We start from the raw sequence: 16,281 nt of genomic DNA, 5'->3' as shown, positions 1-16,281 counted from the left end.
CCCTTCCTTTTTCTATTACTCACCATTAGTTTTGTGGTATGTGTAATAAGTCCTAAAGGTGGTCAAAGATGGGCTTCGGACACTGGGCTGTGTCTAGTCCTCCCGATGCTCTGGCCTCAACTCTGCCTGGTGTGCCCACCTCAATAGTTGATTCACCCCTGTTCATCCTTCAAGTCCCAGCAGAAAAGCCACTTCCTCCCGGAAGTCCTCCTTGATTACCTGGGCTAGTTATCTAGTCCTGCTCTGTGTTCCAGAGCAACATTCAGAATCACACTTGTGATTACCCTTCCTGGATGTCTTCTCGGATGGAATGTGAGCCCCAAGAGGGCAGAAGGCAGGGGCAGCTGTGCTCTTGTTCATCTCTGCCCCAGGTCTCAGCAGAGCAGGTAGGTATTCCATAAATGCTTGTCTAACAACCAAACCCCTTCTCCTTAGGACCACCTTGAGGTAGGTCAGGGGCTCTGGAGCGTGGAGCTGATTCTGGAACCGTTGGAGAGTAGAGGCCTGGAGTAGAGGAGAACCCACCCCAGACCGGGGTGATTTGTACCCACATTCAAGTTTGAGAAGCACTGCTTTTAAAGGCTTCATCAGGCCACACAATGAAGAGAGAGAAGATGAACCCTGGGAGTTACCACACTGAGGAGACTGAGGACCCTGAGCAGGCCTGCCGACTGCCTGGATGTAGGGTATAAGGTGACCTCAGAGGCCCTCTGAAGGCTCCTGAGTGCTCATCAACTCATTTTTTACCTCATAGGGCACAAGGTTAACTGATTACCTTTGCCTGGGGAAAATGCTGTTTGCTGGTCAGTTTTGTCCACAGACACCATGGAACTGTAGTTCTTGTCCTGGTCTCCTTACCAGCTGGACATCAAGAAACGATAGGGCGCCTGGGTGGCTCAGTCGGTTAAGTGTCTGCTTTCGGCTCAGGTCATAATCCCAGGGTCCTGGGATCGAGCCTGGAGTCTGGCTCCCTCCTCAGTGGGGAGTCTGCTTGTCCCTCTCCCTCTGCTGCTCCCCCTGTTTGTGCTCCTGCTCTGTCAAATAAATACATAAATAAAATCTTTCAAAAAAGAAAGAAAGAAAAGTCAGCCGGCATCAAACTCAAAGCTGCAGATGCCTTGGAGCCAGGCTGACTTTCTATTTTGGGAGCCATGCCAAAGAGATCCCAAGCTGACCCTACAAGTACCCTCTCCACCCATCTCACCCTACCCCACCGGACATGAGATTCTCTTGCAGTCTAGGTGAGGGAACAGAGTGTCCACAGCTAAGAAGCCTGACGCTTCCGGGCCCTGTGGATGGAGGCGGACAGGCAGGGTTTGGCAATGAGAAGGCCGGCATGGGTTGTCCTCAGGGTGGGGCAGTGGGGACGCACATTCAGGCTGTGGGGCTGTTTTACACCAAAGCAGGAGAGAGGAAAGTTCTAGAAATCAGGTCAGAGCAGAACCACGACTTCTGCCATAGGTGACTTCTCAGTCACAGATATGCCCAAACCCTCTTCTAGTCTGAGGGTGGCAGAAGCTCAGGATGCTTTGGTAGCAGGTGGATACCAGGACTGGGGTGTGACGATGTGGAAGTTTGCTTCAAAGAGTTCACCAGACCTGGAGCCAGGCCTTGCCCCGCCCCGCCAGTCCCACAGTTCCCCTACCCTGAACTGAAGCACTTCACACAATTATTTCTTGAAAAGCCACCCTACATTGCTTCTTTCCACTTTTGGAAAGGTGGCTTTCCAAGTCCCCTGAAGCAATACACCTCTGTTTTACCTGGGCTGTCTCATCTTTTTTTTTTTTTTTTTTTAAGATTTTATTTATTTATTTGAGACAGAGAGAATGAGAGACAGAGAGCATGAGAGGGAAGAGGGTCAGAGGGAGAAGCAGACTCTCTGCCGAGCAGGGAGCCCGAAGCGGGACTCGATCCCGGGACTCCAGGATCATGACCTGAGCCGAAGGCAGTCCCTTAACCAACTGAGCCACCCAGGTGCCCCTGGGCTGTCTCATCTTAACCTCCTGTAATACTGACCAATCACCCCTATGTGTGGCAAAGCCAAGGTTCCCAGACCCATACCCCAGGGCTACAGATAATTCTGCTCTCTGCTTCACTCTTCCTGAGTTCATTGCGGCATGAGGGCAGGGGTGCGGAGTCGGGGAAAGGTGGGTTTCTGCAAGGATGATGAGAGGGGCTGGGAATCCCTCCCAAGTATATCCCGAGGTAGTGACAATACTGCTCTGTGGATCAAAGTGGGTCTCAGAACCACCTTGCTTTTTACTTTTTCTCTTTCTGGCTTTTTTTTTTTTTTTTTTTTAAGATTTTATTTATTTGACAAAGAGAGACACAGCAAGAGAGGGAACACAAGCAAGGGGAGTGGGAGAGGGAGAAGCAGGCTTCCCCCCGAACAGGGGGCCTGATGTGGGGCTCGATCCCAGGACCCTGGGATCATGACCTGAGCCGAAGGCAGATGCTTAACGACTGAGCAACCCAGGCGCCCCTCTTACTGGCTTTTTTTTTATCTTGCCTTCGCCCCTCACTACTTTTATCTCGCTCTCCTCATCTGTAAAATGGGTTGTTGGAAGCCTTAACCGGAATCATGCATGCAAAGCGCTTAATGCGGTGCCTGGGATCTGGAAAGCACTCGGTGAATGCTTGCTATTATTTGTATTGCTCCATTTGGGGGAGTAAGTGGGGGGTTGAAGGGAGCCATCCCCACGCGCCACCCTCCCAGCCCCCTCCCCCCGCCCACCAGCTGGACAGCGCACGAGGGAGGCGCGTGGGAAATAAAGACTGTGCAGGAGGCCGGGGGCTGAGGGCTCCCGGGAGGCCCCCTTCCCCCTCCCTCCTCCGCCCCCCACCTTGCAGGCCCCAGGTGATCTCTCCGCCCCCGGCGCCCGCCCTCCCCAGGTCCGGGCGGTGGAGCTGCGGGCGGGGGCGGGGCCCAGGGCGGGCGATATAGCGGCTGGGCGGCGGCGCTAGTGCGCGGGGGCAGCAGCGCGGCGGGCGGGGGCCGAGACCCAGACTGCCGAGCAGCGGGCACCGGGGAGGCCCGGAGCGGGGCGAGCGCCATGAGCCGCAAATGCGACGTGGTCGTGGTGGGGGGCGGCATCTCAGGTCAGTCGCGGCGGCGGCCCTCCTTCCTCCTCCTGCGCCCGGACAGGTGGCCGCCCGGGGGTGGGGGAGGGGTAGGCGCGCGGGCGGCGGAGGGCCGAGGGTCCTGGGGCGGGGGTGGGGGCTGGCCCCGCCCGCCCCACCCCCGAGACTCTGCGCCCTGGCGGGGATCTCGCGGGTCCCGAGCGCCGAGCACGGAGCCTCCCTCGCGGGCAGGATTTGGTGCGGTCCTGGACAGAAGCGGGGGGCTGAAAGTCTGGAAAGCTTGGGGCCCGGCTTTGCACTTCTCCCTCCCAAGGCTGCCAGGCCTACGCTTGGGGGAATTTTCGAGGCAAGGAGAAAGGGGGCTGGCAGGCGAGAGATTTCTACTAGGGGGTGACGCCAAGGTCCGTCACTTTTTCCAAGCAAAGATCAGTCCTTTGCTCCAACGTGACTTGGACGCTCAGCGCCCTCGTTGAAAGCCGGCGTGCACCACAACGTGTTGTAATTCTGGTAGCAGGCAAACGACCTGGAACAGCTCCTGGGTCCGAAAGCAGGGGTTGGGCCCCCGGGGCGATGGATTGTCAAAGACCGGTCCTGAGCCTGCCTCTTTGTATTTCTGTGATTGTCATGGGTCTCTCTGGGGCAGCCGGTCCTTTGGGGCAAATAGCTCTTTTCCTCTCACCCCCCCCCCCCCCCCCCTTAGAGCAGGATGAACAAGTTGGGTGAACAAGTCCAACAGGGCTGGAATGGAGAAACTTGACTCTGGCCTAGCCTATATGGGCAGGGTTGGGGACAGAGACCACCCTCTGAGACACAGAGACACTACAGGGCACAAAGACAGAAGCCAGAGGGAGGGATGGAGGTCAGTGGGGAAACTTACCCTCTGAGGAGGGCGGACCATGTGGGGTGAGGTTAGTGGGATTAAGCAATGCTCCCAGAACAGCCTAACAGAACCGTGGGGATGCTTAGGCCCAAATCCCAGGGTCTCCTGGTGCCTGCGGAGTAATTAGGACACCTCCCCAAACCATGGATGTGTTGGCCAACACTTGCCCTGGCCAGGTCTCAGGAGCAAGGTCAGTCCTTGCTCCCCGGGAGTGGGCAGGATAGAGGGGCCCTGACTCTGCTGGACCTGGTGAGTAAACCAAGGCCTTGGATGTTGGGTGCTGATCCTGGTTCTGTGCTGCTCCCTCTGCTCTAGGCCTCTCACCTCTGGGTCACATCTCAGGCTACCGCTTCTGTTTGTGGGGCCCTCCTGAGCTCACTCGTGCCAGACTCTGTGTCCAGTGCTGCAGGTACATAGATTCTTAGGCACAATGGCATGCTAAGGTGGGTCAAGGCTATATCGATTCTCTTTCCTGTCAGTATTTTTGGCATATTTCTCCTCTAGGAACTTGGACTTAAAAACATAGCTACCTAGGTGCTTTAGAAAATATTACTCAGTGCTTCTTCTTCTTCTTTTTTTTTTTTTAAAGATTTTATTTATTTATTTGAGACAGAGAGAATGAGAGACAGAGAGCATGAGAGGGAGGAGGGTCAGAGGGAGAAGCAGACTCCCTGCCGAGCAGGGAGCCCGATGCGGGACTCGATCCCGGGACTCCAGGATCATGACCTGAGCCGAAGGCAGTCGCTTAACCAACTGAGCCACCCAGGTGCCCCTTACTCAGTGCTTCTTGATGCCGCCTTGCATAACATCCCATCTTACAGAAACTGAAGGTTCTCTTGCCAGGCCCCCAAAGTCCTGCGTTTGCCCCAAGTCTAATGGATTCAGGTTTTTCTGTTCCGCCCCCCCCCCTTATTTTGCCCTTTCTGATTCATACTCTAGACCTTCAAGATCACTCAAATTAGTCATGTTGGGCTCATTCAGGAAGGGTAGACCAGGGTTTGGCTATTTTTGCAAGCAGTGGTGAACCTCTGCATTCACCCTCAAACTCTCAAAAGAGGGGACAGGTGAATAGATCTGCCTTTTCTCAAGAACAGTACATGGGATAGGCATTGTTCTCAAAACCAAGAAAGCAGGGTTCCAAGGCCTTAACTCAGTTGCTTTATCTGCTGCATGAGGGCAACACCACTTAGTTATTGCTAGATTACCGGGTCATCGCAAGAATGGATCATATTGCTTTTGCCCTGGAAGGTTTGTCCATCCAGGAAAGGAGATGAGATACCCAAACAAAGACAATACAGGGTCGAAAGTGGTACATGCCACAAGAGGAATTTGTTCATTAATTCATTATTCATTCATGCAATGACCATTTACTTCCTGTTCCACATCCTATCCTGAAGGGAATAGAAGATAAATTATAAGGATGTTGCCCTGGGGGCATTCACAAGCTAATATGGGAGACAGAGTCCTGAACAATAAATACTCATGACCTCTGATAAGATGCTTTAGTGGTGCATGCACAAAGTCCCAGGGAAGGTGATTGGAGAGAATGCCGAACTCTGCCTGAGAAAAATCTGGGCAGACTTCACAGAGGAGGTGACATTTGAAGCAGGTCTTAAAGGATGAATAGGAGTTCAGTAGGAGACTAGATGTAGAAAGCCTTTGGAGCTGAGGAACAGCTGATATAAAATCACAAACTTGAAAGAACACAGTAGCACATTTAGGAAACCTCGAGAACTTCGGTGTGGAGAATTGAGGGGGGGCGGGGTCTGGTGGATGAATTGTAGGGAGGCTTGTACATCATCCCCAACAGGTTTAGTTCTTTGTGTGGTCAATGAATGAGTACTGAGGATTTTTCATTCACAGAGTGACAGGTGTCAAGTGACTGGAATATGGTGATGGTATTAGCAAGAAGAGGGACGGGACGGGGAAGAGCAGGTTTGGGAGAAGGATGAAGCACAGAGAGTCAGAGGTGCCGGGAGGACGCCAGGGAGAGGTGTCTAGCAGGTGGAAATGCAGGGAGGAAGTTGGGCTCACGGATGCAGGCGGCGGCGAAGTTTTAGCTGAAGCCACTGAAGCAAATGAAATGAAGGAAACCAAGAGAGAGAAGCGAGGACGCCCAGGACAGGCTGGGGGTATGGGGGGGGGGCGGTGGAAGGGAGGAAGGTGTTTCAGTCATTCTCTGTAGTTTGAGGAGGAAACATGCTGAAAGACACTTAGTTAACCTCACACCCTGGCTGAGATATCGTCTCCCAGGACTGCCCTCCTGAACCCCCCCTGGATTAGACGCCTCTGTTTTACTTTCCCCTGCCCCCTGGTTCTTCTCCAGGAGTTTGTAATGGTTCACTTTCCCCTCCACTAGGGCTGTGAGCCCTTGGAGCCCAGGGAGGTGACCTTTAACTTCACACCGACAAAGTAGCAATTGATTGGATCCAAAACTCACATTCGCCGACTTCCAAACCCTTTTGCATTTCCCGCCAAATCACACGGAGGGCGGGAGAGGGGGTCAAATTGGAATTTTAGGATTAGTAGGTGACCGCCACAGTGATGTACGTTTAGAAGTGCCTGAATTTGGCTCTGGTTTTTAAAATGTGTTAATTATTAAACTTGGGACCTTCTGCTAGCTCTCTGATAGTTTTTCAAGCTGTCAGCAAGTTTTAATTGCTCTCTTTAGATGAGCAATTAAGGGAGGTGCAGCTGGTTAATGTACAACTTTCTTTTTTTGATGTTTGAAAAATTCTGGGGAAGTTGTGGAATAGCTTCTTGAGAAATGTGCGCGGCCTATAAATGCATACCTCCTGAAATCTCTTCTGCCCAAGGAGCAGGTGATCTCTGGGGTTTTGACAGAGTAACAGCATTTCCCACATAGAGCTGGAGGGCAGCATATTGTTTCTTGTCCTGTGTTTGGGTTGGTGAAACCATGGAAACTATCTTTTGCAATTCTGGAATGGCTCTTGCTCAATCCTCAAAATAAAAGCTAAAAAAAAAAAAAAAAAGGGAAATTCGAAGCAGAAAGGAGGACGTTTTTGCCAGGCTTGAGAAAAGAGATTCAACCATCTGAGGTTGGTTGGCACTTGGCTGAGATCCTGCAACAGTCAAAACCAGCCTGGCAGGTGATCTGTGTGGGCCAGGGGACGGAGCCTGCTAGGGGCTGGTGGGCCCGGCCTGGGCAAGAACTGTTGCAGATGGCCTATGAGGGATCATGAATTGAAGGATGCAGTAGGCGGATGTGGCCTGTTGTGTTAATGGCAAAACTTCATCTTCGCCTTTGATGAGGAAAGGCGGAGGACATCACTGGGGTCCTAGAACCCACCTGAATGTTCTGAAAAATAATGGTGTTACAGAAGTGCCTGGAAATCTGTAGATCCCCGTCAAAGAGAGGCTACAGAGAGAGCCAGCATGGCAGTGTGAAAACAATAGATACTTTAGTGTCACACGGGCTCATGAGGGATCCCATTTCCTACCCTTCCCTACTGTGTCACCATAAAAGTTCCATCACCCGTCCCTCCCCCCCCCCCCCCCCCCCCGGGGCCTCATCTTCTACATGAGACTCCTAATGCCTTTATCAGCACGAGGGGGCTGTTGCTAGGATGAGAAAGAATGTACGAGCCGGTCATTACAGCTTCAGCTTATGCCTTTTGGAAAATATATCCTTGTTGAGTCGCTAGGATTTTTCAGTCTGCGGGAGAAGAAGTAGGCATTTCTGTGCGATCACTTCCTCCTCTTCACCCACTAAGGATTTTTCTTGCTGTGCGGCATTTATAAGATAGCAACAGGATGTGAGGTACGGGGGCCGGCATCAGTAGGGACCTGCCCGATTCCAGCCTCCTCCTGCCCCACCCCATCCCTTTACTCCCTCCAGTGAGGGGCCTCCCGAGCTCAGGCTCACCTGGGGCTCTGGGACTCACCATATTCATCGTCAGGAGAAACTTCGGCAGCCCCGGATCTGGCTATCAGCAGCACCCCAGCCTGGGTGTTCAGATTCTGACCCGGGCCTCATTCCAGCCACCTAGCTCCTGTCTTCATTATAATCACAAATGTATGAATAGTACATGCAAATACTATTGATTCATGGAACAGGATTAATTGCTTATTAATAATAAATAATAACAAAGAGTTAGCATTTCGAGTGCTGTCCACACGCCGGGCAAGGCGTGAGGAGCTTGACTTTTCCCAGCAGCTCTGTGAGGGTTAAGAAAGCCAAAGCCTTGTACCTTCTGCCTGATTCTAATACCTGGGGCACATCGGTGGGAGGGGCCGGCCTGCTGGGCCACGTGGGCAGAGCCAGGCGCCACTAGGGGCATGATTTCTGAATCCTTCTATATCCTCCAGGTTTCGGGCTCGGCTTGGCCGGTATCCGTGGCAGCAATTTCCTCTGCTTCAGGCGGGGCGTTGAGGTTGAGGCCCCCCTGTCCTACAGGGCAGGGCTAGAGGCGAGGGTTAAGAGCGCGGCGTCTACCCTGGTTCCACCATGAATTAGCTGTGCCACCTTGACAGACATCGGTAACCTTCCCATGTCTTCGTTTTCTCATTCAGAAGATAGGGATAAGCATGGTATCCACTTCGCAAAGCGGTGGAGAGGATTAAATGAGAAAATGCCTGCAAAGGGCTTGGCATCCGGCAAGCACACGGTAGACACTGGTTATCATTGTTCATCAGGCTGACAAATGGCCACTGACCACAGATGGATCTGCGCTGGCACCATGCCAGCCGACTCCACTGTCGAACTTGGGGTTGAGGAAATGGTTAGTGTCTGGGCATGCAGTAACATACGCATATACACACATTCATGGACTATTATCCCATACAGGGATGCTGCCTCCCAGCCCTACTTTCTTGGCTTGTATGTGATTTACTCGCACAGATAGATACAAGAAAGCCAGCAGCAAAATTTGAAGAACAATCTTTTTTTTTTTTTTTTAAAGATTTTATTTATTTATTTGAGAGAGAGAGAATGAGAGAGAGCGAGTACATGAGAGGGGGGAGGGTCAGAGGGAGAAGCAGACTCCCTGCCGAGCAGGGAGCCCGATGCGGGACTCGATCCCGGGACTCCAGGATCATGACCTGAGCCGAAGGCAGTCGCTTAACCAACTGAGCCACCCAGGCGCCCTGAAGAACAATCTTAAACTCTAATTACTTTGAAGATATATGCGTGAGAAAGAAAGACATGAGAAGTTCTGACTGCAGAACGCATTTCTGTTACAAACACTTCTCATGCATTCGGTGCCCGGCAGATGTTGGATGTTAAGATCACCCCACTGTTACGCAGTTTGGCATTTGTTTCCTTGTTTGATTTCTTCTGCTTCCAGTGAAAATGTCATCTCGGGAGCAGCTAGTTCGGTCTGTTAACCTTTGCCCATTATCAGAGCGGGCCACTTCCTGTGTGACACGAACTTGGAATGTGTTTCGACATCGTTTGTTCACACTCCCGTGGCTGCAAAGATGTACACGTTGAGAGGATTTTAGTAATGCGGCCGATAATGGATGTTATCAAAATTGGTTTTAAAACACTACAGCTCGTAACTGAAAATCAGCTTGCTTTGGCGATTCCTGCATTTTTTTTAAAGATTTTATTTATTTATTTGACAGAGAGAGAGATAGCAAGAGCAGGAACACAAGCAGGGGGAGTGGGAGAGGGAGAAGCAGGCTTCCCGCGAAGCAGGGAGCCCGATGCGGGGCTTGATCCGGGGACCCTGGGATCATGACCTGAGCTGAAGGCAGATGCTTATCTGAGCCACCCAGGTGCCCCTCCTGCATTTTTAAAAAATATTTTATTTATTTATTTATTAGAGAGAGAGAGAGAGAGAGCATAAGCAGGGAAGAGAGGAAGAAGCAGGTTTCCTGTGAGCAGGGAGCCTGATGCGGGGCTTGATCCCAGGACCCCGGGATCATGACCTGAGCCAAAGGCAGATGCTTAATCAACTGAGCCACGGAGACACCCCCTGTATTTTTGACAGTAAATACACAGGTGGCCCCTCCGGTCAAATTTATCCTATGAATGTGATGAGCTCATCTAATTTTAACTTACTTCTTTAACATTTTGGACCCGAGTTGCACTTCCATGTTCCTTTGACACACTAAAGTACCACAAAATGTTTCAGGCCAACTGTTATTTGTGCAGATATCCATAATGACAACTAGTATGTTATCACCAAATTCGAATATGCTAGTACATTTCTTTATTCCTGTCAAGATTCACACTATATATGCATATGTGCTTGACTGATGAATATGGAATTTGAACTTCTACGGTTTGAATAACATTTAAAATTGGTGACTATTGGGGCACCTGGGTAGTTCAGTCGGTTAAGCGTCTGACTCTTGATTTTGGCTCAGGTCATGATCTCAGGGTGGTGAGATCGTGTCCCATGTTGGACTCTGTGCTCTGTGTGGAGGCTACTTAAGATTCTCTCTCTCCCTCTCCATCTGCCCAACTCCTCCCCCCCCCCCGCTCGTGCTCTCTCTCTAAAAAATAAAAAAAAAGATTAGTGACTATTAAATTATTACAGGTGACAAGACCATAGTGTAATGGCAGATGTCAGTCAGCACCTGGGACAAATGAAATGTGTACAGTTGCAGGTGACCCTGTATCGGAACTACCACTAACCAGTTTCATCTTTGGATTTTTATGACTATTTTACCTACAGTCTTACCAGTTTTAATTTCACTAACCTGTTTACTGACGTGTTTAAGCATCTGTGAACCCTCGTCTGAGCATAGGCTGGTCAAAATCCGGGACTTCGTGTGGTCTATGTCCCCATCTCTGGTGTTTAGCAAGGAACCCTGCCCACTCTAGCTCCCAGAAATGGAATCACGTTGGTAGAATCCCTCCATCAGGCTCATGGGTCCTCCCAGGGTTTGGACCCAGAGAAAGTACGCTCCACAGCTAGAAACCTATAGAAAAAATGGAGCGAACCTTTCACCTTCTCAAGGAAGCAGGATAACCCAGAAATTAAAGGCAAGGACTCTAGGGCTCTAGGGCTTCGGTTCAAATCCTCCCTCTATCCCTAAATGTGTAGCTTGGGTTATTTACCTACTTCCCCAGACTCCAGATCCTTGTTTATAAAGTGGAGTGAGGGCCCTGGGACTAACTCCTGGAACGGTCAGTCAGTGTTAACTCTGCCTTTTTTACAAGTCAACGGGCAGTATTTTTTTTTTAAGAGATTTTATTTATTTATTTTAGAGAGAGGGGAGGAGCAGAGGGAAAGGGAAACAATCTCCAGCAGACTCCGTGCTGAGCGCAGAGCTGGACACGGGGCTCGATCCCAGGACCCTTTTCAACCTGAGTTGAAACCAAGAGTCAGATGCTTAACCAAGTGAGCCACCCAAGCGCCCCGTCAATGGGCAGTTATTAACTAAGGGGATCCTGGAAATATACAAGATCAAATACTCTTCTAAGTCCCAAAATGAGCCAAATTGAGAGGCTGTGTTCAGAATGAGTGTTTTTATCCCCATAGCAGAATGCTTTGGAGATTTTTTAAAAAGATTTTATTTTATTTGAGAGAGAATGCACACATGTGCGTGCATGAGAGAGAGAGAGAGAACACAAGCAGGGGAAGGAGCAGAGGGAGAAGCAGACTCCCCGCTGAGCAGGGAGCCCTATGCGGGGCTCGATCCCAGGACCCTGAGATCGTGACCTGAGCCCAAGGCAGACACTTAACCGACTGAGCCACCCAGGCACCCCAGAATGCTTTGGAGATTTGCTCAGGTTAAATGTGCAGGATTGCCAATTTGGAAGGGCCTCAAGTTTGTTATCTTTTTACGTAGTGTCCCTGCATAAAAGTAATTATTTCCCTTAAGAGAGGGGGTATTAATGGTATAAAATTCCTTTCTGATTAGGAACATCTAGGTCCCATAAATTTCTTTTTTTTTTTTAAAGATTTTATTTATTTATTTGACAGAGAGCACAAGCAGAGGGAGAGGGAGAAGGAGAAGCAGGCTCCCCACAGAGTAGGGGAAGCCCTATGCAGGGCTCGATCCCAGGAACCCAGGATCATGACCTGAGCCGAAGGCAGTTGCTTAACCAACTGAGCCACCCAGGCGGCCCCCATAAATTTTTTACAAGCTAAAAAAAAAAGTTTGCTTTAATAGAATCATTGGTGACTGAAAATGGAAGCATTTTAATAAAATTTCACCTCCTAGGGAGAACACCTGGTTTTCTGTCCCAGGAAAAGCACGCCAAGAGAGGCCAAAGGGCTGAGCCCAGGCCTCACAGCCACTTCTTTTGAATAAATTACTGTCCTGGGGGATGAACTCCCCACTTTATGAGCAAGTCCAATCGGAACAAGAACCTGACCGAATGGTGCTGGGCAGAAGGTAAAAAACACTAATATTTCCCGAGCACTGTTTCTACTTTCTATTTTCATGTTCACAGAATGGATCCATTTTCAGCTTCTTCAGTTAACTCAGTAAACAAAGGTACTGTAGAAAACCCAGTCCCAGGGGGCAATGTTTTTAAACGCCAGCATATGTTTATTTCCTGAAGAGAGGTACAGAAAGAGGGTTAAGACCAAGTTCTTACCCTCAGAACACTTAAAATACAGCCGGAGACAAAGCAATAAGGAACGATTAGAAATAATATGTAAAGGGGCGCCTGGGTGGTTCAGTCGTTAAGCGTCTGCCTTCGGCTCAGGTCATGATCCCAGGGTCCTGGGATCGAGCCCCGCATCAGGCTCCCTGCTCAGCAGGAAGCTGCTTCTCCCTCTCCCACTCCCCCTGCTTGTGTTCCCTCTCTCGCTGTGTCTCTCTCTGTCAAATAAATAAAATCTTCAAAAAAAATAATAATATGTAAGTTTCGTATAACACCTAGTGTTCCACAACTAATGAATTGTTGAACACTACATCAATTAATGATGTTGTATTATATGTTGACTAATTGAACATAATAATAAAAAGAATAAGATTAATATGTAAGTGAACTCCTTACTGTGGAACCCAAGGCCCAAGTTGGATAGAAGAAATCATTCAACACCCAAGGAGTTGGAGAAGGTGTCATTAAGGGAATGAAATGTGAACAGGTGCTTGATGAACAGTCAAGGTTTGGGTGGGTAGACAAGAAGAGAAAGGTTTTAAAGGTCGGAGGAATAAAACAAATCATAGAGCTATAGGCTCCAGTTAACAGCTAGTATTTCTATTCATAGGAAGGTAGAAAGCCCAGCAAGGCAAGAATAATAGGATGGGGAGATGTGGATAATAAAGTTAGTAGAAGGAGGGCAGGATCAAACAGTGAGATATTGAAAAGCCAAGTGATGGGGCGCCTGCCTGCTTCAGTGGGTAGAGCATGTGACTCTTGATCTCAGGGTTGTGAGCTCGAGCCTCGCTTTGGGTGTAAAGATGACTTAAAAATAAAATCTTAAAAAAAAAAAAAAAAAGCCAGGGGGAGCCTTGCTTCTCCCTCTCCCTCTGCCTCTGCTGCTGCCCCTGCTTGTGCTCTCTCTCTGTCAAATAAATAAATAAAAAATCTTAAAAAAAAAGAAAAGCCAAGTGAATAGATAGGTTTTCTGTGGTTGGAAAGAGGGAGCCGTTGAAAATTTTTGCTGTAAAGATAAGGTGGCCAGGTATGAGCCTGACAGGTGGAGGAGGGTAACCGAGGAGCCAGAGAAGCCAGGAAATGGGTAGAAATTCTGGAACAGGTTGAGAGGTGACTGGCTGCTGATAATGAATTGGGTAATCCTGATTCTTTTTTTTTTAAGGATTTTATTTATTTATTTGAGAGAGAGAGAATGAGAGAGAGCAAGCACATGAGAGTGGGGAGGGTCAGAGGGAGAAGCAGACTCCCTGCCGAGCAGGGAGCCCGATGCGGGACTCGATCCAGGGACTCCAGGATCATGACCTGAGCCGAAGGCAGTTGCTTAACCAACTGAGCCACCCAGGCGCCCCAAGGGTAATCCTGATTCTTAAGGGTAGTTGCAAGAGAAAGTGGGAGAGGGGAGGCAAGGATGGAAGAAGGCCTTCAAAGGCACTTTGCTTTCTTCTGTTTCACTGAGAGCCTACCCAAGAAAGGAAGTATCACAAAAATAGTAATTCATGTTTTCCCTCTGAGGTTTTATAACTGGAATTGAAGGACGTTGACTGTATGTAAAATTTTCCTCTTTTTTTGAGATTAAATCAAAGAGTTTTCTGCCCAAGGGCTGTGACCCAGCTTACTCAGTAACAAACACACATCTTGGGCAGTCTCAAACACAAAGTGAATAGTTCAGCCTATTTGTTATGTCAAAGTTGTCACTGAAACCTACTGTTTTGTGAAAGAGGGCAAAATCAGAAAGCACCTTCAGGTAGGAATGACCTTTCAAATGTTAGCCATGTTACCATAGTCCCTGTTTAATGATACCTCAAGTGGTACCTCTAGTTAATTTCCACTTTATGTCAGAAGGTTAAGATCTTGACCTGATGTTCATCATCTCTTCCGTAGGACATTTTTTACTCTAGCCACATCTTCCTCCTCAACATTTATCAAAATTGCACAATGAGGAAAGTGTCCTGCTAGATCCTTAATTTTATTTGCTGTCCTTCCAGCCTGAATAACCACTCCCCTTTTGGATTACCTCTCAAACATTTCCAATGATTCTTTTATGTTGAATTTGTAATCCTGACCCCATGTTTTGGAGTTGGAGCTACTTTTTTATTCCTGTGATTCCAGCCATGTTTCTGTCTTTAATTGTCTTTATAATTATGTCTTTTTTTTTTTTAAAGATTTTATTTATTTATTTGACAGAGAGAGACACAGCGAGAGAGGGAACACAAGCAGGGGGAGTGGGAGAGGGAGAAGCAGGCTTCCTGCGGAGCAGGGAGCCCCATGTGGGGCTCGATCCCAGGACCCTGGGATCATGACCTGAGCCGAAGACAGATGCTTAACGACTGAGCCACCCAGGCGCCTCTATAATTATGTCTTTAATTCCATCTCGCTTCTTTGGGTTATTTTTCAGTTTTCTACATTAAAGCAATGAGCTCTTTAGAAAAGCTTTTGTTATTCAACAGGACCCCTTTTTCGTATGATTTAGGATAAAGTAAAAAATTAATAAGCAAATAATTTAATAACCAAAATTCCCTCAAAAATTTAAAAAAATTTTTTTTAAAGATTTCATTTATTTATTTGAGAGAGCGAGCACGAGAGTGAGGTGAGGGGGCAGAGGGAGAAGCAGACTCCCCACTGAGCAGGGAGCACGGTGCGGGGCTTGATCCCGGGACCCTGGGATCATGACCTGAGCCGTAGGCAGGCACTTAATGGACTGAGCCACCCAGGCACCCCTCCCTCAACAATTTTTAAGAAGAAAGGCTACTGATGTAAATGAAAGATGAAATCACAGGGGTGCTTGGGTGGCTCAGTTAGTTGAGCATCTGAATCTTGATTCCGGCTCAGGTCGTGATCCCGGGGTCCTGAGATCGAGCCCCACTCAGCTCGGGGAGTCTGCTTGTCTCCCTCTCCCTCTGCCCCTCCCCCTGCTTGCACATGCACACATACTCTCTCTCTCTCAATGTCTCTTAAATAAATAAATAAATCTTTAAAAAAAAAAAAATTCTATCTCTCCCCCTTCCACTGCTCTTCCCCCCCAAAGCATGCGTGCACACTCCCTATCTATCCCTAAAAAACAAAACAAACAAAAAAGGAAATCACACACAAAAAAGAAAGATGAAATCACATTTTTTTCTTGGCGATTTATAGTTTAAGGAAGTTTTTTGGAGACATGGGAACGTTTTTTAGTAACACAAATTGTAGAAATAATACGTATTTATTATGAACATTGTAAATTGCAGAAAAGGACAAAAAGAAAATGAAAATCACCCATAATTGATCCCCACCAAAAACACCTCTGTTACTAATGTCACCTATTTTTTTTTTTGCACATCACCTATTGAATCTGTTTATTTGTTTTAAATACATAATAACATGACTGCTTCATCATCTCTTAAGTGCTCTCTTCCCATAAGATATTGGTACCTTTATATTTCCTCATAGGATTGTATTTATTTAAGCAACGTCCTATTGCTAAAGATTTGTATTTCCAAACTTCTGCTGTTTTAAACAATGCTATTATGAACATCCTTATACCTAAACTATTGTGCATAATTCTGATTATTTCTTTGGGAAATTTCTAGAAATAAATGTTGGGCATCCTTTGAAGGCCTTTAATTATTATTGCGAAATTGTCATTCCCAAAAGAATTTTTACCAGTTTACTTTAGGGTGGAATTGTAATAATGGGCTTCTTAGTTACTTCAACAGGCAACCAACAATCCCCCCTGCCCCCGGCACAATACAGAGAAAGCCATGGTTCTTTACCAGTTTGTAGTTGTCATTTAATGAAGTTGTAGGGACTAGAAAGT

General features: G+C 48.2%; 1 protein-coding gene across 2 annotated transcripts in view; it reads left to right on the top strand.

Annotated features, from left to right (window-relative positions):
• The first annotated feature begins 2,951 nt into the window (after window positions 1-2,951).
• The window catches only part of MAOB (monoamine oxidase B), a 116,844-nt gene continuing 103,514 nt past the window's right edge, over window positions 2,952-16,281 (top strand). The window contains exon 1 of one of the 2 annotated variants that reach the window (XM_045876575.3): window positions 2,952-3,099. In XM_045876575.3, coding sequence (XP_045732531.2) covers window positions 3,054-3,099 — 46 coding nt within the window. In that variant the 5' untranslated portion in view covers window positions 2,952-3,053. The remainder of the gene's footprint in view (window positions 3,100-16,281) is intronic. The other variant, XM_054507759.2, reaches the window with a different exon arrangement.

The sequence above is a fragment of the Mirounga angustirostris genome, unplaced genomic scaffold, assembly GCF_029215605.1.
Source record: "Mirounga angustirostris isolate CCGP_5_RB_7025 unplaced genomic scaffold, mMirAng1.0.hap1 SCAF_11, whole genome shotgun sequence".
Lineage (NCBI taxonomy): Eukaryota > Metazoa > Chordata > Mammalia > Carnivora > Phocidae > Mirounga > Mirounga angustirostris.
Note: the sequence above shows the minus strand (reverse complement) of the source record. Positions and strands in the feature narration are given on the sequence as shown.